General features: G+C 39.4%; 2 protein-coding genes across 2 annotated transcripts; both read right to left on the bottom strand.

The window, feature by feature from the left end:
* sirt6 (sirtuin 6) lies at nucleotides 1-11075 on the bottom strand. Its single transcript, XM_080033947.1, has 8 exons — nucleotides 10951-11075; nucleotides 9621-9748; nucleotides 7152-7334; nucleotides 3896-3955; nucleotides 2747-2842; nucleotides 2573-2653; nucleotides 1417-1540; nucleotides 1-1277 (listed from the first exon to the last, which is right to left on the bottom strand). The coding sequence occupies exons 1-8, from the start codon at nucleotides 11014-11016 to the stop codon at nucleotides 969-971; spliced, it is 1047 nt and encodes a 348-aa protein (XP_079890073.1). The 5' UTR covers nucleotides 11017-11075; the 3' UTR covers nucleotides 1-968.
* A 1150-nt stretch (nucleotides 11076-12225) lies between these two features.
* On the bottom strand, nucleotides 12226-20420 carry cdc34b (cell division cycle 34 homolog b). Its single transcript, XM_080033949.1, has 5 exons — nucleotides 19655-20420; nucleotides 16453-16539; nucleotides 16228-16325; nucleotides 14734-14868; nucleotides 12226-14137 (listed from the first exon to the last, which is right to left on the bottom strand). The coding sequence occupies exons 1-5, from the start codon at nucleotides 19838-19840 to the stop codon at nucleotides 13927-13929; spliced, it is 717 nt and encodes a 238-aa protein (XP_079890075.1). The 5' UTR covers nucleotides 19841-20420; the 3' UTR covers nucleotides 12226-13926.
* Between the last annotated feature and the right edge of the window lie 486 nt (nucleotides 20421-20906).

The following is a 20906-nucleotide window of genomic DNA, read 5'->3' as shown; positions in this document are numbered from 1 at the left end:
AAGAATCTAACCATTATTTTAATGAGCAAACATATGTCCTCTCAATTTCCTCTGAAATCTGGGTTCGCATCTGTTACCATATGCTGTTTGGCATAACACAAGATACAGCTCGCATACACAGGAGGTTCTACAAATAACTTATTGTGTTAATTGCCAAAACATATGTTTACTTTTATACTTAAAAAACAAACAGTGAAGTGACCTTTTTCCATCAGAGTACAATGCTTTTTGTCCTGAGATAAAAAACATTTCCCTAGAAACGTACGGTGAGATTACAGTTTACAGCCAATCAGCAGAAGATGCTCGTAATTACACATCTTGCCAAAAGGAAGATATCCTTTTTTTAACAATGAGAGAAGCAGTTTGGTGATTTGAGGAATACAAAACAAAAACATATGCTCTGTAATCAACTGTTTTACATTGCTTGATGACTTTCCAAGAGAAGTGTTTTTGTAAATAAAAAAAATCAGGTTTAACCTAAAAGCAATGATTATATTTGAACTGTGTGCTCAAAGTTAGATAAAACACAATCATCCCCCTCACTATGCCAGCACTATAGCAGGAGGAGCATTTACAGTACGTCGCAGTTTGTGTGTTAGTAAATGTACTTTTTAGGGCAAGTTGTTTGACCAGAAATAACATTTAAAAAAGGAAAGTCTTCCATGGAATGTACAGTAGTGCTGTCCTCTTACCCTGGACACATTCACTTTTGCTTTATGGAGGTCACCTTTTGAGTCGTCAGCCGAGGAGTCAGTTTCACATCGCTGTTCATTGTTGCTGTAAGGACAGTGTGAAAGATCTGGCATTAACAAAAACCACAAGGGTATGAGAAGAGTCTTTTTGTCCTTAGGGTTTAAGATGAAAAGAAACCTCTCTGTCCTCTTTGAGATCGATCAAAACGAGCACCTTTCGTTTGTAAAGTTTGTAACTGGACGGGTTTGTGTTGTGGAAGATAAAATACTCTGAGACTATTTCTCTTCATTGACCTCCACTGATGAGTCTGCCCTCTCCCTCTTCACCGAAACAGTCTCCTCCTTGACACTTTCATCGTCTCTGAGTGCTGTTGCTTCTCTTTTCCTCTCCTTCTTAATACGGTCCTTTTCCACATTCCCCTTTGCACTGGTTTTACGTGGCGGTTTGACGTCGTCGGCGGACTCGCTGGTGCTCTCGCAGACGGTCGGACACTCCCACTTCGGGATGTCCAGACCCAGAATCTCCATCGTCTGTTTCAAGACCTCGTCCACGTAACCGTTGATACGCAAGTGTGCATGTTTGTCCTACAAAGACAAAGAAATGTACAACCTTCAATGTTGAACCCAAAAGTGGTGTACAAAGATCAATTCTGCCTGGGATTTTTGTGTGCATAGTATGTCAAGTGCCATCCCGTATTTCCAAACATATCTGAAGGAGACTCACGTGTTTGGTGGGCTGCAGGTTGACGATGGCCAGTTTCCCTCCTTTGCGCTTGGTGAGGAGTGGAAGGTCTCCGCTGGGTTTGATCTGCAGGGAGGTGCCGAGTGTCAGCGCCAGGTCTGCTCGTCTGGGTGCACACATTGTAGAAATATATCAAACATGTAAAATACATATGTGACGGCCGGCAACATTTATTCATATTTTTGGGGGGATTTATTGTTGTGAGTTTTGGTCTGCTGCGACGAGGACTGAGCCTCTATGGGGAGTAAGAATGAAAGATAATGAACAAAAACAAACATCAATTTATACTTAGATAGTTGCTAATAAACGTTTTAATGTTGGTTAAACTTGTGCAGACTTAGAAAGAAGGTGTGTCATTTCCAGCGACCATCTTTGTGTGTGGATTAGGAAAAAGTGGGGGAACTTGGGCAACGGGTAAAAAAAAATTCTTCTTTTATCTTGCAACAGACAGAATATTTATTTATCCAGATGCTTGGAAAAGTATTTTGGGATTCTGGAAATGCCTTCATTGCAGCAATAGACTCCTATTCAGTAATGAGACAGGACCAAACATTTGAGTTGCTACAAATAAATATGCTGCCATCGTCTTGCATTGAACAAAAAACTCAAGAGTTCAATGGTCAGCGTTCCATACCTCGTATTTTTAATATAAATGGTAATGATGCATAAGATTGTGGGTCAGTGCAACGTGGTGAATCACAAACAGCAAATTCATCTTGCAATTTTTTCACTGCATAATAGAAGAAACATTTTGTGGCTTAAAGATAGTAATTGAAACATTGAAATACAAGAGGCAAACAAAAAGACATTCAAGCAGACTGTGAGGCATACAGAAACATTAATAAAGGTTTTCAAGGGCTGTTTATTGCCACTTCATTAGACACACAGCAAATCCACTCAGGATACCGAAGCATGCAAACACATTCTTTTACATTTTTCATTTCACAGGACATGTTTGAACTAGCACTATTGCGTTCAATTTAAGCCAGAGGTGAAACAGGGATGTATAAGGAAAATTAGATAAAAAGGAGAATGCATCGTTTGCTATTATTAAGAGCAATAAATATGTTTTTCTTTTTTAAACAGCAATTATAATTTGAAAAGAGAGCACAAACTCCTGAAATACTGTCCGACTCACCTGCTGGCATCTTCTGCTTTGTTCAGGTATTTGTCAGGGAGAGCATCCTCCCAGTCCAGTATAGTGCTGATCAGCTTTCCTCTGTTTTAGTGAAGTATACACAGTCGTGCTTAGTCAACAGAACAAGGTCAATTATTATCAGTTATTTCAAAATGCGGTGAGAGCACGAGTTACCTGCAGGCTCTGAGTCCCCTGGACCGTACCACGTCGCAGTAACGTCCTGTCGGTTTCAGCCCCATCACACCGATCACCTTCTCTCTGACATACTGCCTGGAAAGACAAGAGTCCCTACAGATTATGTCTCTGTCTTAATGCACTAGCTGCTGTTCAGTTAGAGTAAGTCTACAAGCACAATACACACAAACACAGGACATTATAGACACAGTGGCAATACATTTTGAACATACATTTATGTATATGTTCTACTTCCTCCCAAATTGAACCTACTTGGATGAGACATGAAGACAGTGCAGGTTTACTGGAGTAAAATGGAGACACTGACTGTCATGTTCCTGGATTCATTTCCAGATAATGAGCACTCCGTGAAAGGGTGCATTATCCTGCCTTACCATTTAAAAAAAGCAGGATGAATCATGAATTATTAAATAATTCATGATACATCCAGCTTTTTAAAAAATGGAAATAACTGCTGTCTAGCCCAAATTGGGACTCAGACTGTGTGTTGACAAATTGACGTGTCTCTGTGACATCTTTAACAATTTAAGGGATGATTTATATTTGAGCTTATTTTTTTATTTTGTTTTTCTGCTGCTGCAGGCCATCTACTTCAGGACTAAACAACTTAGCATTCTCAGATGCCCGTCTACACATCATTACAGTTCATTACTAGTGTACTTTGGCCTTCCTGTGAACTTGAAAAAGATCTGGCCTTTCTCCTCTGTCCTCTTTTATTGTTTATCACAGAACTGCCACCGAATGTCTATTTTTTTTCTATGTCCCCCTTTTTTTGTTTGTGAGCCTCTTTCACACATATTTCATAATTGGTAAAGTGTTCGTTCTGTCATAGCATGTTAAGTATTACTCTAGTTTAAACAACAGTCTTCATGTGTTTTTAAAGGGTAATATAAGTGTATAATGCTTTTTTGCTAGAATACAGATATGCTTTTCTTTTTTATAAAAGCAACTTATTGTAAGGCGACTTTTAGTTTAATGCAGCCACTTGCAGTTCAACAGGTGTACCTATAAAATGGCCTCAACATGCAAAACATTAGCTTGTATAGATGATAACTATTAATGAGTTTCATAATCAATATGTAGGTGTGTGGTGCATGTGTGTGTGTGTGTGTGTGTGAGCACACATACCTGCCGCACTTCTCACACTCCTCCACAAACATGTTTCCATGAAGCTCGGATAACATATCCCTAATAGAGCACAGGAGAAGAAAGACAACAAAGGCAAAATTCACTTAGATCTCATTGTCTCCAAAGTTAGTGTCAGGACTCTTCATCCCAACTTTTCTTTCCAGTCCTTTTTTCTAATTCATGCTCCGATAAATGTTCCAAAGCCTCATATTGACTTGCTGGATCCACCTGGCACCTGTGCAGCAGATCAGTGCAAACAGGTTTACTTTGCCAGCTCGCCTGCTGTCTCAGTCATTTCCTCAAAGAACTACCAATTTGCCATCTAGCCTTGTCTTAAAAAAACATGAAGGGTAGTGGAGCGAGAGCTCAGAAATGGCTTCCAGGGAAAAAAACAAGGCTTGCAATATGCGTAAATGCCAAGTGTATGTGCTAAATGAAAAAATTGGATACTTGGCCTTTGGTTAGTCCAATATAATTCAGACCAAAACATTTCCTATTACCCTGAGCAGTATTTAAAGTCGTCTTAGCCAAATTTCAAGAACTACTCTTTTCTGGGGCTAAGAGCAGCAGCTTCATATTTAAAAATAATCGAAGCCCAACGTTTGGCAACCATGAAACAATGTGCTCACACACATACAGTACTGTTTTTATATTTGTGTCACTGTCAGTCAAATATATATGTATATATATATATAAATAAAATAAAATATTACACTGCTCTCCTGAATAACTTAACTTTCCCTCTAAATAAGTACCTCACGTCCGCTTCTCGCTGACCCATTCCCTCCTCTCTCCACTCACTTTGCTTCAAGCACAGGGATCGCCCTAAAATCCAATATATATTAGCATACGGAGAACATTTCCATCTATGCTTGGATAATTTTGTGACAAGTAGGAAATAAGCTGGAGTCAGTGGAGTAGCTTTTGATAGGATGACACATCTTTGAAGCTGCGAAAATGAATGTTGCTATTTTAGGTCTCTAGGTAATGACAGTGAGATATCACACCACTCTGCAGTTCCTTACAAATGCATGGACCATTTAGACATATTTCAACTCTTTTCGGTTTTAGAGCCTGCAGCTTTAATGTTATGGTTCACCCTCACCGCTCTCGCCAACTTTGCTTCCAGCAGCAGCAGGCAGCTGTTTTGAGAAGAAACAACAAGCTCTGATACACAGACTATTCACTATCTGCTTGGTACCAAACAGCGCATGGTAAGCGACTAACTCATGAGCATTTAGCGGCTAAATATTTTCCTGAGACATTGTTAAAGACTAAAAAAATAGAGCTAAAGGTTGATGAATATTGGACTTATGTTCATCAGGTCAACACAAACATGAATTCAAATGAATAATCATGTTGCTTGTTTCTGTTGTTTGGTGAGCAAGAGGCAAGATCAAGGCGCAATGTTATGATGAAATAAAAGAGTAAAAGTATGTCCCAATAGCAGGCCTGCCCACACAAATGGCTGGGCCCCTGAAAACCTCCAGTCAATGGAGGCCCATTACTCCTATCAACAATGAGTGTGAGTGCGCTCATCCCTCAATAAACACATACATGTATTTGTAGAGAGACTAACTATCTTATCAACCAGGGACTTGCAGGGACAGTTGGGAGAGCAAGGGCTCATTATTATTTTAAAATAGTAGCACATTTCTGACCCAGCATACCTACCAATTTATTTTGATTCTCTTACACTCACACAATTGTTTAACAGATCGACAGATCTCTACAAAATAATCAGTTCACAAAGAGACATTGTTCTTCTTTAGTATTCACTAAAGCAAACATTTACACTAATGGCGCTTTTCCACCGCATGGTATCAGCTCGACTCGACTCGACTCAACTCGCATTTTTGGCTTTTCCACCGCAACTTCATGGTACCTGGTACCACGTAGCGGATGCTTTTTTGGTATCGCCTCGCTCTAGGTTCCAAGCGAGCTGAGCCGATGCTAAAAGGTGACGTCGGCAGACGGCCGGCCACTGATTGGCCAGAGACTATTGTCTGGCCAATCAGTGGCCAGAGACTACCGGCTTCATTCTGTTGTTTATTCTCCCCAAGTCTCTCCGGGACTTTTGAGTGTATTTACGCCGCGTGCAGCCTTCTTTGGCTCTCTTTCATTTGATTTGCATCACAGATCTGAATTTATTTTCCATATATTCGCTAAGCTCACCCAGTGTTGGTTGTTGGGGAAGTTACTTATCATACGAGAGGAGACATGTAGGGCAGCTAGCAGCTAGGCTAATAGTAGCCAGCTGGGACAGACATGATAGCGAGCGATTACATTACAAGCCTCGGACTGATCTGATTACCTCAATAAAATATTCAGGCTGAGACACGGCTCGCATTTGAAAACACGTATCCTGAAACAAGCACTAAACAGTCAACTTTATCATGCCCTTGTTTACGTGCATAGGGATGTACGTGACGCATTCCTACAGCTGACTGTGTGGCAGAGTCACACATCGGGACAACAACCATCCCTTTTAATGGCCCGTAGCAATATTCTTCAGCAATTGACTGCACCAAATATTGCACTTTTTTGTATTCCTGCACATGACATTAAATCATTTGAAATATTTTGGTGGTATTGTTGAAATAAATAACACTTAAAAAAACACATCAACAACACATTCTTCACACACAAATGAAAAAAAGGCGGTTCTCTACATTAATAACCAAACCAACTTACCCTCAAAACTATAAAGTTGGCCTATGTTTGGTTGCAACATTTAGGCTTAGTTCATTCTGCTCTCATCACTCCAAAAGCACTGAAATCATTACAAAAAAAGTTCTTAATCTTTGAACTCAAATCTGTTCCTTCAATTATTTCCAACTTCTTTGTGCCTTGTGTCTTTCGTTTGCATTAAGAACTTTTTTAGGTCTATTTTAATTTTTAATTTTTAGAAACAATACAGAAAGCAGGACCTTGGTGGTTAAGGCAAACATTAAAACAGGATGATGCTGCTCGTCAGCTTATTTGTAATACCTTATTTGTTCCAACTAAACAAAAGACTAAAACATGATGTTTTTATCTGCTTTCCTTTCTCATAACATTTAAAAACACTGAACGTTTTTGCGTTTTGGACTGTTTGGGCGACATGCAGAGAACGACCGCGGGTCAGATTCGAACTGCTGCGAGGAGGACTTAGCCTCTATGGGGCTGTGTTTGCTCTAACCACTAAACCACAAGCGCCCACCAACTAGGTGTATACAGTATATGTCGCTACAGGACAGGGGCAGGGCAGAGTTACCTGGGGAAGCCTGATCTGACATGAAGGCCGTCCACATTCTGGCTGACCAGATACTTGAGTTTCCCGGCCCTCTGCAGTCCCAGCAGGGCCAGGTGAGTCAAGCTGGGTCGGGCATCTTCAAATGTGGTGTCAAAGTGAGGTGACTCGCCTTTTTCTTCTAATGTCCACACACCCTTTGGACCCCTGGAAGGAGAACAAAGTGATTAATACACTACAAGTAGTTGTGTTGTGAAGTTGTGATGCAGTGAGCCGACTGGAGGAATTACGTGTCTAAAACTGCTGCAGGGGTTGCTTTTTTTCGACTACTAGTAACAGTTGAAAGGGAGGCATTTTGTACAGAATGCAAATTTGAGCCCACAGTAGATATGGAAAACTAATGAAAAACAGAAGAATGCCTTTCGAGGATATGCGACTGATCTTTATCTAAACGCAGGCACAACAGTCTCTTCACTCGCTTTCAGTATAATTTAAACAGCCCCACCATAGCCTGCTCAGCCAGTCACACACATACAGGAATTAGCGGGCAGGTGTGTGCGTCACTTATAACATGCAGCTTATCAATGAGAGAAAGATGCTGCAGGACTTGAAAGCAGCGTTGCATCTGTTTGTATATGTTCTCGTTTCATCAACGATAACACAGTGTGTGTGTGTGTTTATGTGTGCATAGTAGTGTAGGAATATAATTTGTGTTAGTATGCTTGATGACTATATAGAAACCTTGACTGTCTTGATGTTGCCAATCCAAGGTTGACTCTACCTAACTGACATACAAACCAATGACAAATTAACAACTCAGGTTTCCCCAGCAGACACCCCCAAGTGTGTACATATGAATTTACACAAGAAAACATCTATCATTCACAGAATTAACTCAATTAAACTCATCCAGAGTAAAAGAAGAATCCGAGGTCTCTTTCTTATATGGTAGAGCTCAGCCATTAAGGGAAAAATATGTGTTTGTGCAATACCAAATGATTGAATAATAATGGGGGACTCTGTTATTGCAAAGAGCTGAATCAGACATATAATAGGCGAGTACCACCCTCCTCTGCTCATACAGTGGTACTACAAGAAAAACCACGAGGCTAAGCAAAGAGGTTCACATATGTCAACCAGAAAAAAGGAAAAAGGGTTCAAGCTAAATTTGAGACCTAGCCCCTGAGTATGCAGCTTACCGAACAAAACTATGTATATGTTGTGCAGTGGGATAAAGTTGGTATGTTTCCAAAAGTGTAATACCACAGAATCCCAATGCTGTGTCAACCATTTGCCAGCTAACTCAGTCAAAATCCATAAATACGCTTCAATCCTGATGGGGGATGTAGTTAAGAGAAAAAGAAATCATCCTTTGACTCATGACAATCTATTAAAAAACTTTTCTGGCCAGAGAAAATTGATCTCAAACATATAACCATAATCAATGAATTGCCGAAGTAATTTATCAAGTAAGAATGTCTCATCTCAATTGTTATTATGTGTTGCTTTTCTTTGTATAGCTATAGCTAATATAGCTATCTATGTAATACGCTGCATGATGTATTACTACATAAGATTCATTTGAAATCAATCATCCTAAAGAGGAAATTATAGAGGTGAACATACTGCTCATACAACTTCTTGCACTGGTTGGCTTTTACTGAAAAAAATATAGCATACAAACTGTATATGAGCATAAAGTCAACAGACACAAAAAAACAAACAGCTTAGGAGACAGTGACACTATAGAGACAAAGCACTTCTTATATTGAGAACATTCATGCAATAAGTTAAAGGTGAAGTGAGCGATATATTTTAATTAATATAGGTGTTAAATCGCTCTATATCCATACAGTGATCACTTATTTATAGTGTGCATACAGGTCTCTCAGTCACCCACTCTGCATGTAATCAGCAAATAAACTTTTCTGGGATCCCACAACCTGATATCCAATCAGAAGAGAGAACGCTACAAATGGGTACGTCTCTCTGCCTGTACACGCACAGAGAGCAACAGGGGGGTGAATGTTTATGCGCCTATAATGGCGGAGCAGGTAAAAATCCTTCCCAATGTCTGTTTTGATGGTTTTTATCAAGTTCTATCGCACTTACAGATCTGAGATAATGCTAGATAACTCACTGCTTAAAGACCACAGTGAATTAAGGTGGTGACGTAGGGACGAGGGAGGGGACTGCTAACTGCAGTCGCTGACAGGAAGTTAGCTAAAAGAACCATTTTGCTCACAGCACCTTTAATAAGGAGCCTTTTTGGAATAGGATTGAGTAAATTAACTGATTGAGCGCCCCCCTCCCCCCATGGGACATGATGTTTTAAACAACTCCATGCAAACAATGAAAACCCGAAAAACCCATGAAGACATTTGAGGAGATTGGTGTTGCCTTGCTATAACCCTGTTCGTGAATGTGGACAGAGAAAAGGCAAAAGTGTGAGTTTGTGAAAAAAGAGCTGCAGTGACTTTGTTTTAGCCTCACCTGAAGTCAGGGATGCCTGAAGCGGTGCTGATTCCTGCTCCAGAGTGGACCACTAAGTACTCAGAGTCTTTTATTAACTGAGCGAGGGTCTCAGCCTTCGCCTTGAGCTCCTCAGGAGAATCAAACGCCTGCCACGGAAAAAAGGACATTTCAGGTTCACAAACAGCTGGCTAAATTGAAATGTTATTAAAGGAATACTTCCGCCATACGGAACCGGCGTTCTATCATTATAACATCACTATTATAATATAATGAATGAGGTTTTTCTTCCCTCAGTCTTTCCTCAGTCTTCCCTTGGCCCAGCTGTCCTGTTAATCATAACCCTACATTTTTACTAGTGTGATGTCACACTAGTAAAATGTAGGATTAGACAGTGAGTCCATAAACACTCTTTCTGCCTTTTCTCAGGCTAGGATGAACCAATTTAAAAAATGTTTGCACATTTATACTACATAGGATCTCAGAGTTCAGTACACCTTCATATTCCCATTTTTGAGTCAATATCTCTGCTCACAACAACAAAGATTTAATGTAGTGTCCTTTGCTGATGGTGTGACCCTTTTGTCTTTAGAGGTTCACTTTTAATGTTCTGTGTGTCTGCACCTCACACATTCTGCCATTCTTCTGTAGCTTTTCAATTGTTATTTTTTAAATGTTTATGTACATTTATGTGTGTATTTATATGTAACTGCCTGAGGACAGACTAGTACAGATATTTAACAGATGGGGTGACCTTTGTTAACATGTCATTGTCAACCTGGAAGTGGAAAGTAACAAATATTAACCCTAATTTAATAGTGCCTTACATGCCATTTTTGTAACAATTGGCCTTATAATTCTTCTTCTTTATCAGATTGTCGCAGCTTTGCACTAGTTGGTGCTTCTCATATGATCTAATTATGAACACATTATTACAACCCATACAGCAGCAGTGGCTAATTTGCAGGACTTGACTTAACACAATACAAATAGGCTCGTAATATGACCCAATGCTTCCATTTAAATTGAGCTATTTACAACATATTCACCGGGTTCAACACTTGAAAAAACGTCCACGTTTGCTAATGCTAATGTAATCAAATGAATTAGAAAGTGGAGCCATGCATTACAAAGACAAATAGCAGTATGCCACTTTCTGTTGTTACCTTACCGTACTTTTTCTTTAGTACAATTTGGAATAGTACAATCTTTACTTCATGGAGTCTTTGTAAATAAAGGTATTTCTGTTAAGTTTCATCCTAAACAACAATGAACATGGACCAGGCATCCTTGGTTAACATGCTAGCTGCTGTTTAGAAGCTAGCTAATCAGCACGGTGGTTAACTATTACCTCTGGTAGTCCGCAAACACCTTTGTCTGCGTACGGCGAGAGCCCGGCTGCATAATTCACAGACATGGCTGTTGTTGCTGTAGTGTCTTTATAGTAAAAATAGTTTCCTTTATTTTCTTTATAGCTCAAACATCTCCCAGGCGGGTTTTCAAATGTCTTGTTTGGCTGACGTCATTAGAGCGACGACGTATGCTGCATTCATGAAATGGGAAAATATAAATATTCAACACATACGCCGATCTTTGTTTAGAAGTACATCGTGTAGGCCTAGTTTTTATGCAGTGGTAGGCTTATTACTGAAATGTAACGTTTCCCAGGACCACACGGTATCTTTTTTTAAACAAGCATGTGATATTTTTTTGAAAAAAGTCTCAAATTACCGGTATTTTGCTGGCTTTACAGATCTGTTTAGGACTAAAAGTGTGCACAATACACACAATGGATAATCAGTTAATGATAATACGTTTAAAAGGCCTTGTATAATGGGATCCTAACCCCATTACCCTACCGAGGTAATACAGAGCATTTAGAAGTAAACAAAGCCGTCACACACTACTCGGGATCATTTTCAGCTTTTGTAGCCTCTTTGTGAACTCTGTTTAAGTAGGCCTATGTGAAGCTTCATTGTATTTATATATTTGGAAAAACCTAACAGATCCTGCCAGACATTTCGGTCATGTTGTTGTCTTCAGGGAGTCAGAAATGTCGTAACTCATTAGGCTATTCTTTTGAGGTCTTATTATAATAGCTAATATTCCCACGGGACCTGAACGCAGCACAGCGTCTTCATCATGAAAGCATAATTCCTTTCATTATCTGTCGATTCCTGCATTTATATAATACACATATGATATATCATCTGCAAAAGGCCAGAGGGACGCAGTGAAATATGTATAGACAAAAATATCTATTGTCATAATTACGCATCATAGCCAAAGAGTAAAGCATGTAACATAATCTTTCAATTCATTCTAAGAGATTCCAAAAAGTATATAGAAACACAACAGAAGCTACTGCTATATAACACATGGTGTGTGTATGGGAATCAACTTTTGGTAGCAAAAGCTCACATACTAAAGATCTATGCGTGCAGCTTTAAAAAATATACACAGCTTTAATCAAAGGTAAGTGACAATTTTTAAAGATGTTTTTCATAACTTTAAGAGTAAACGTTAAAAGTGCAATCTTTAATAACAATAACGTGCTGCAGTAAATCGATAAATTAAGTGAAATGGACATCAATTCCTCCAAGGACTTTGAGGACACACATTTTTTCCCAATAAATCTTTATTTTTTTAAGTTTTAAATAGCAGAAAATAAAAATAAAGACAAGTGAATAGAACACGGTGATCATCCATACAGCTACATGTGCATATCAGTAATGTTTTCCGTTATTAACGCTGTAAACAAACCACCTAAAAGAGGAAAAAGTGTTGCTTGTCTGAATTGTTTTTGTCATATGTATGTAATTCATTATCCTGAGAAATTCGGTATGAAGTCCCAATTTCAGTAAATGAAAACAATCAATATTGCCAATGCTAAAATACACACAGAGAACACCCATGCACTCTGAAAACCATATCCCAACTCCTCCACTCTTTGCCGAGACAAAGGATGGATATGAAATTAAACATGGCCGCCTTGTTCTCTTTCACCTCTGGAGCTGAAAAAGGTTGATAATCCTGACTGACACTGCAACAACACCTTTAAAAACAGACATTTTTCCTACAGAAGCTTTTCTTTTTGTTGCCAATTAAACCCTAATAATCGCATCACATAAATCATTCTCAAGCAAAGACTGCAGGCATATTAATGTCTTAACCAAAAGAAAGAGACTCAAATAACAACGCTTAAAAGAGAACAAATAAAGACAAGAATACAACACAGTTATAAAATGTTTTGGGCTTTCCTTTACACTGCATTACGTCTTTGGCTCCAGCAGGCCGACTCAAGAGAGACAACCCAAGGAGGAATACAATTCTGATCAGTAATTAGTTCTGCCCCCGCCACCCCTCGCATGAAAAACTTCATCCTACACATCTCATTAAATCTGAGCTACTTCAAATAACAACTCCACACGCAAATATGACAAGAGATACACATCCAACAGTAACCAGAAGAAACAGCAAAAGATCAATTTCATGTAACCAAAAAAATGTTTACCGAAAGATTTGACCCACTGACCCAGTCGCTTCTCCAGATACAAAGTTCTCTGGGTGTCTCCAATAGCATAAGTCTTTCCCATCAGCGAGCTGAGAAAAGATTCCTGGGGTAGGTCCACCAGTTAAGAAGAGACAAAAAGCTTCCAAGGAGGTACTGGCATGCACAAGAACTTTGAAAACATTGTCCCATGGTGTTCCTGTCCAATGGAAGCGAGACAGACTGTGAAACTTGGGAAATGTCTGATTCAACGTATTTGCAGTAGACGCAAACAGGCTGCTTGAAGTCCTCATTCTTCTGTCAGTCACTGAGACAGACTCCTGGTGAGCGTCACGCAGTTACAATTAGGGAAATAAAAAGATATGCCAGGAGAGACGCTGAGCAAAGACTTGAAGTGTTTGCACTAGTGCAAATGTTGCTATTGTTTACAGTGGTATTAACCCCACAACAATTTATTCTTTACAGGGGGAAATGAACAACTCAGTATGATTGAATAATAGTTTAAGTTATTCCGCTCAAAGTAAGGTTTAAGGTGATGAAGAAAACTATTTGAAAAAAATATAAGAAACTGGTGACTTTTGTGCTGGTGCAAATCTTACCAGGTCTGACCCTTCCACAACCATACATCGATTTTTTTTTCACCACCTCCGACAAAGAATCAAGAGGGAAAAACACACAGCTCTTTTCATTGGTTTAGAAGTGGGAGGCTTAGAAATCTTTTCTCGGTTGTCGGGCCTAGTATTTCTGGCAACCCAGACAGAAAAAAAATGGTAGCAACACGTCAGCCAGATGGAGGGAATGCCGTCAGAGAGTTTGTCACGATTCCTCGTTCCCTGAGTCGTCTTCGTCATAGCAACAGTCGCCGTCGCCATCCTCCACGTCGTCGTCGTCGTAGTAGTAGTCGTAGAAGAGGTCTGAGCCCTCGTCGGGGGCCGGGGCGCGCGTACGGATACAGTACTCAGCCAGTGTGGTGGGCACCTTCACACCGTCACGCTCTGCCTCCGCCTTGGTGGCCAACACCTGTTTCCTGAGGGAGATATTAAAGAATGCACATGATTACAATTAGGGATGCACATTTTTTGGGGGCGTTTTTTCGCTTTTTTTAGACAGTTTGGAGACATAGAGGTGAAATGGCGCAGAGAGGCGAATGACATGCAGAGAACGACCACGGTGCCAGATTCGAACATGTGGTCTGCTGCTTCTGAGGACTGAGCCTCTATGGGCTGGCGCTCTAGACTGTATGGGCAGCAATGAGACATCTTACCAGCAGGGGGCGATACTTGATTAGTTTTAGGAGACCGAACAGCCTCAGTTGCCTACTAGCTGCCATTAAGGGGAAGATCATCGTAAACACAGCAAAGGCGTGTATAAGTACAACATAACAACGACAACGACCAAAATATTTTCCACTTGAACAACGTAGCCTACATCAGACCCTGGTTACCGTGTCACGTTATCGACGCTATCATTCGTGGCTAATATGTGTATCTACTCAGTCTTCATCAGGGAAGATATTTGCACATTTGGTTTTTGGATGAGGTAACGTTAGGTCCTTTTTTCTGATAATGCCCATCCCTAGTTAGAATCATGTGTAGACTTTATGCTTGATCAAATAAACGTTACCTTATGATCTCCACATATTCCCGGTCCTTGCCCTTGCTCTCTCTCCATTTGCGGTACATCACAGAGGCGTCAACATTGGCAGGAGAGAAGGTGTTGGGTTCATTCAGCAGCGAGATCACGCTCAGCAAAATAGTCCTGGAAGCAAACACAAAACGTGAATGACAAGTAATAAACCTAACGCTATCGTATCGCATTAAAAATGTATTTATTTATTTGATCAAGTTATGTGGAACATGTTATCCACCTCCTCCTTAATGCCCTACACATTGTATTTACAGATACAAACGCGTTGTACCAGGCCTCTGTGCTAAGTTCAACCTCCAAGTCCTTTTCCTATAGCTCCCTCGCTCTGTCTGTCTCTGGGTATATGATTTGGGGAGAAAATAGCAGTATGGTCCCTCCCTGACAGGCTCTACACCAACAACGTCGGTGCCAAAGTGAATGGACAGTCCCAACAGCAATAAGAACAGAGAATCGTTTTTATTTTTTTAAGAATCGGAGCCTCGCTCTGATTGGTCAAAGTGTACCGCTCATGTTCACTTTGACCAATCAGAAATCATATACCGCAACTTAAAAAGGCATTCATTATCCATAAAAGAGAGAAATACATTTCTTGTCATCATTAACGGTATTCAAATTAAAATGAAGAACGAAGCTTTCAATAGGACTTAACGTTGGTTGATCATTCTGTAATTTAAGATTAGATTTGACAAAATGCCTCACTTGAGAAGAAGTGCTTACGTCATACTTGGTAGTTGGTACTTATTCTGAATTTGATTGGATGACATGAATTTACCAGTTTCAAATCAATCAGAAGCTAATCTTAGTTCATATGAATACCAATCTTTGAAAATAGTCACTCATATGCCTGGAGGGAAAGCTTTGTTTCTGGTTAAAAGTTGTAACACTGATGAAAACTCGGCAAATGTGTCTAGTGATATCACGCCAAATCCTAAGTGGGATGAACATAATAAAGTTATTTTTAACCTCTGCTGGGAGTTTAGCTAAGGAAGTTGAGGTAAGACTGAAAACAGATAGAGGGGCGCAACACCAATCATCCACAGGGGGCTCCCCTTGATGAAGAAAATATCTAAGCCAACCTTATATTATACGGGCATGACAAGCTTGTAGTACAGAAAATAAGGGAATGCCTGACCCCCCCCCCCCCCCCGCCTAATGGCGATTGCAATATCTTCATCTTTAATCTAGCTTTTTGCTATGCCATATGCATTTTAGACAGAAATCGTTCAATATCCAAAATAGCATGATAGAGATGGCAGAAAAACTATCTCTTTACATAATTGGTGACGTTTACTCAAAATGACCATGAATTAATTGCTAGTATTTGGGAAACTCTGAAGTGGGTACACTGAAGACAAATGTCCTGTGAAAAGATTTTTGAATCAAGTAAATGTTTGACAGGCTGGAGAGAAGACAAAGATGTACCCAGAATGGAGAGAAATACAAGGAGAGAGAAAGAGGTAAAGTGCTAACCGGACGTTCTGGGTGGGGTTCCATCTCTCTGAAGGCAGTTCTCCACTCTGTGGGTCGTCCACCGGAGGGTGCAATATAGAAATACACACATCTCCATTCTAAAATTACAAAAGGAAATGAACCATTTTAAATATAGAAGCATCATAGGAGACATTCTTGTACTTACATGCATTAGAGCGATGTGAACGTAATACATTAAAAAAAAGTTAGGGTTTGGTACTTCACCTCATAGATGTTAGGGTGCCACATCTTGGTGAGGAACCGGAAGGCAGGTGGAGAGTACGGGTAGTCCATAGGGAACTTGATCCGAGCCTAGAACACAAAGCAGGTCTCTATGCGTGACTGTGCACTGTATATACACTACAATATAACGCATGACAGACCGGCTACATTGTTGTTGATTGATTTCACATAGTGTGGTCATGAATTGTTTCTATGAGCCCAATAGCTTTAGTGTAGCTCTGCTAGGGCTGGGTATCGAAATTTCATTAGTTTTTTGACACGGACTGAAATGACTCTGTACCATCGAGTCAGTGAGCCAATAAGCGTGCAGCATGCTTGATGTGCAAAGATCTGTAAGTGCTGATGATTGGCTGTAGGGTTGCAAAATTCCGGGAATTTTCAAAGTTGGAAACTTTCCATGGGAATTAACGGGAATTTATGGGAATTAACGGGAATTTTGGGAATTAACGGGAATAAACGGGAATTTACTAAATTTAAAGCAACCCAATGCACTAAATTCACCCAACTATGTTATTTCAGTCCAGACAAACGTCCTAGACTGTAAAAACAGTTTTTTACACAACGTTTTAATACATTTATGAACATTTAATTTCAAATCAGATTGTTTTTTAAAGTTTATTGAGACACCCAACTTGATATCATAAATTTGTTTTTGCTAGACCAGGTTTACAGAGGCTTAAACTGTGATTTTAAATATAGTTGGGGATAATATATTTTAGCATTATCTTGACTAAAACAACCAGATGTTATGCAAGTACACTAGGCAAATTGCACATAGCACACATCCTACTGCAGGGGTACTGAGGCCACGCCCCTTACATGCACTGTGCATTCCTCCATCACATGGGGGGCATTTGACTTTATTCATTGAATGGGTGGAGTCAGACCCCATGAGTCAGACAGATGAGTAAAATTTTACTCAACATGCATCTTTTTGTTGTTCAGGGAAATTATTGATTGTTCATAAAATAATCAAAACTTGATAAAGCTCTTCTTACAAATAGGGGAGAGTGGTCTAAGTTGTGCCAGTGGGCAACTTGTGCCACCCATTGTTTCTAGATAACCATAGAAGACTCATCCTGTAAAGAAGGGAGAAACATGGAATAAGCACATTTAAGCTCAAAAAACTGTGTTTTTCCTTTCAAAGTAAAATTTCCATGATCAATGTTTTTTGATTATTGTGTCTGAACAATTATAGACAAGTTTGAAAACATTTGACACATGTTTTAGTGCTTTGGTATGCTACACTTTGTGTCTATATAATTAGGACGATGTCAGCCCTAAACTGCTGCATCATGCTTATTATCCAAAATTCTGGGGTTGAGGTGATTTGTGCCAAAGAGCCTAGGTGAGTTTTAAGTAAGTGGAGTAAGTAATGGATTTGTCTTGCAATACAGTTTATGAGATATATATCAATGGCACAATTTACCCCATGGTATTTTCTCCAATGGCACAACTTACACCACACCGGGGGCAAGTTGTGCCACAAGACAACTTTTTTCCGAAAGCTATATTTCGTCAACAGTTTATTCCAGATCCAAAGTTTTTATTGTCGGGGATACACAACACCCTGAAATATATGTATATATTTGAGTTGGAGACTTTACTGTCAAGGCCTCACTTTAAAGTAACTTTGTGTAAAAAGTGGCACAATTTAGGCCACTCTCCCCTAAATCTGTTCAAATGTAATGTTTTTTAATTGTATTATTTTGCATGGATGTCTGCCTATGAACAAACATAGTGTTTAAATGTTTAGATTTATGTTTGTATGAAAAAAAAAATCATTTAAGTTACCGCCATTTAGTTAATTCCTATAATTTCCAATTTTGAATATTCCCAAAATTCCCGAGCGAAAGTTCCCGTGGAAAGTTTCCGGAAACTTTCCGGTAATTTACCGGAAACTTTCCACCCCTTTGCAACCCTAATTGGCTGTGTTGAGGCACCCAGAAAAAAATACATTAGATTACAACATGGATTACGCAGCAGTATACAAACCCAATTCTGAAAAGGTTGGGGCGTTATGTAAAATGTGAATAAAACAGAATGTGATCATTTCTTAGCACTTAATTAACATGTATTCAATAAATAATAGTACAAATATGTCATATGTATGTGTTTATACTGATAAACTTCATTGTTTTTGTATACACAAATTAAAATTTTTAAAATGGAAACAAGTTTAAAAAAAAGTTGGGACAGGGGACACACTGATTACATTAATTGTTGACATTTTGAAAGCAAAATTATTTCCCATTCTTGTTTGAAATACAACTTCAGAGGCTCAACATTCCAGGGTCTCCATTATGATATTTTGTGCTTCATAATGCACCACATTTTGTCAATGGGAGCTGGGCTGCAGACAGGCCAGGCTAATACCAGCACTCTGTTCCTACGAAGCCAAGCTGTATTAAGACAAGCAGAATGTGGCTTGGTTATTGTTTTGCTTAAATAAGAATGGACATCCCTTAAATAGATGTTGTCTGGATGGCGGCATGTTGCTCCTAAGTTTATCAGTTTAAACAAATACATACGATGTATTTGTACGGTTATTTATTGAATACATGTTGAAAAGGATTAGGAAATTATCACATTCTGTTTTATTCAAATTTTACATAACGTCCCAACAATCAGTGAGCCTTTCATATTGACTGGCACCTTTTCATTTAGGACTGATTCATTTTATTGTCTACATTTTGCTCCTATATTTTGTAGGAGTTTTTTTGTTGGTATTTATTGATATTTTGTAAAAATTATTTCCATAATGTTTAATTATATCTTGTTAAAACTGATTATATAAAACTGTTATCGAGGTCAAGGTATATTTATCGATATTGAGTCATTTTGAATGATACCAACCTTGCACACTTTATAAGTGTCCTATAATAACACTGTATGGTATGGCCATCAGAACAGAACTTTCAGGAGCAAGGTTGCATTTTAGACTTGTCAATGTGGCCTTGAGCCTAATCAGAGGGCCATAAAGCCAGTTTGAGGCTTTTTGAGAACAGAGGTTGGTACTTCATGAACCAAGAGAAAAATTAGACTATTATATCCATTCTTGAGTATGAGAGTTTGATTTCTCTGTGTACTTTACGACATCAGCCAACTGTATTTTTATCACCTAAATGATACTGTGTACATTACAACATCCTGCTAGGTATCCCCAACCCAGTACAGTTCTTACCTTAAAATAACCCCCTTCATAGTGAGTGTTTGGGGGTCCGAAAATGGCCACTTCCCAGTTGTACATGTCAGCCTCGTCCACCAGTGTGATTTTGAATCCCTCGACAGGCTGCTCCTGGAGGCTCTTCATTTCCAACATGAGTGCCTTTTGTGAACTGGCGACATGAGAGGTGGTGTGTTGCGCCATTCTGGATCTAGGTATAGCTTTTTAAAGACGATCTGCAGTCGACAGCTGAAGGGGTTTGTTTACACGAAGAAGGCCAAGTTGACCCAATAAAACCTACTGACACCGAAGAGCAAGAGCAACTTGTTGTTGTCGATGATCGGAGACAATGAAAACAGGCCAAACCAGCCCGGGCTGTGCGTACAAGACAGACAAAGGTTGCGTTGATTTGTCCCTAAACCGGATCAATTATTTACATATGTCAGTACTCAGAATCTGATAAACGGACCAAACCATTGTGACCTGCGCCTTTGGCTTTAGTTGATCTACCTGGCAGTGCTGCCGCGGATATAAGCCGTAAATCTACTGGTAGCTGCTGGCTAATGTAAACTGGCTAACAAGCTCTACCTTACTGTGCAGCTAAAGCTGAGCTCACCGTGGTGCAAAGAGTTTCTAACTCCGTACGTGCGCCAGGTTAGAGAAGAAAATACTACTATGAATTAGAAATATTACCAAAGAAAAACAAACTTTTAACGATAACGGATAGACATGTAGCTGATATCGCCCTAACCGGAGACTGGGCAAAGAAAAATGTTACTGAAAAGAGTCCCCCCTCTCCTCTCAACACAGTCAGCAGCGCATTGTGCTGTTGGGATTTGTAGTCCTCTGTTCGTATGTAAACATTACTTCTAACACTGAACGCAAACGAGATGCCACACAATGGTGAAACATATACAATAGTTATACATGAAGATGTTTAACCAAGGATAATTGGTTTAGTTGTGACGTTTTTTAGTGTAACGTTTGAGTTTTAGAGCGAATTCAGAAAACTACATATGCAAACTACCTGACGTCACCAAAACACGGCTGTTGTTTGTGTATCTGAAAAGCAGCGTTGACCTAGTTTCACTCCCAAATTATTTGTACACATCAGCATGTCGATATCGTGTTAATTGGATTTAGGATGTTCTCTGTCTTATAACATATGCAATAAATGTATTAAAAGTATTTATTTGTACTTTATTTTTCCCCCTAAATGTATACTCGTGACGTCTAGAATATGCGTCATTCTGAGTAAAGCCCAATTAGG

This window comes from Ammodytes marinus (genome assembly GCF_949987685.1).
Source record: "Ammodytes marinus genome assembly, chromosome: 9".
Taxonomy (NCBI): Eukaryota; Metazoa; Chordata; class Actinopteri; order Uranoscopiformes; family Ammodytidae; genus Ammodytes; species Ammodytes marinus.
The sequence above is the reverse complement of the archived record's forward strand: the minus strand, read 5'-3'. Positions and strand labels throughout refer to the sequence as shown.

Bases quoted from the DNA above. Each gene is read 5' to 3' on its own strand.
- sirt6 (XM_080033947.1), bottom strand. From the start codon at position 11,016: ATGTCTGTGAATTATGCAGCCGGGCTCTCGCCGTACGCAGACAAAGGT. The intron at 9,749-10,950 runs GTAATAGTTAAC...TTTCCGTGGCAG, and splicing joins GTGTTTGCGGACTACCAGAG to GCGTTTGATTCTCCTGAGGA. The intron at 7,335-9,620 runs GTGAGGCTAAAA...TTCTCCTTCCAG, and splicing joins TCAGGCATCCCTGACTTCAG to GGGTCCAAAGGGTGTGTGGA.
- cdc34b (XM_080033949.1), bottom strand. From the start codon at position 19,840: ATGGCGCAACACACCACCTCTCATGTCGCCAGTTCACAAAAGGCACTC. The intron at 16,326-16,452 runs GTGAAGTACCAA...TTGTAATTTTAG, and splicing joins GGCACCCTAACATCTATGAG to AATGGAGATGTGTGTATTTC. The intron at 14,138-14,733 runs GTAACGTTTATT...TATCTCCCTCAG, and splicing joins GAATATGTGGAGATCATAAG to GAAACAGGTGTTGGCCACCA.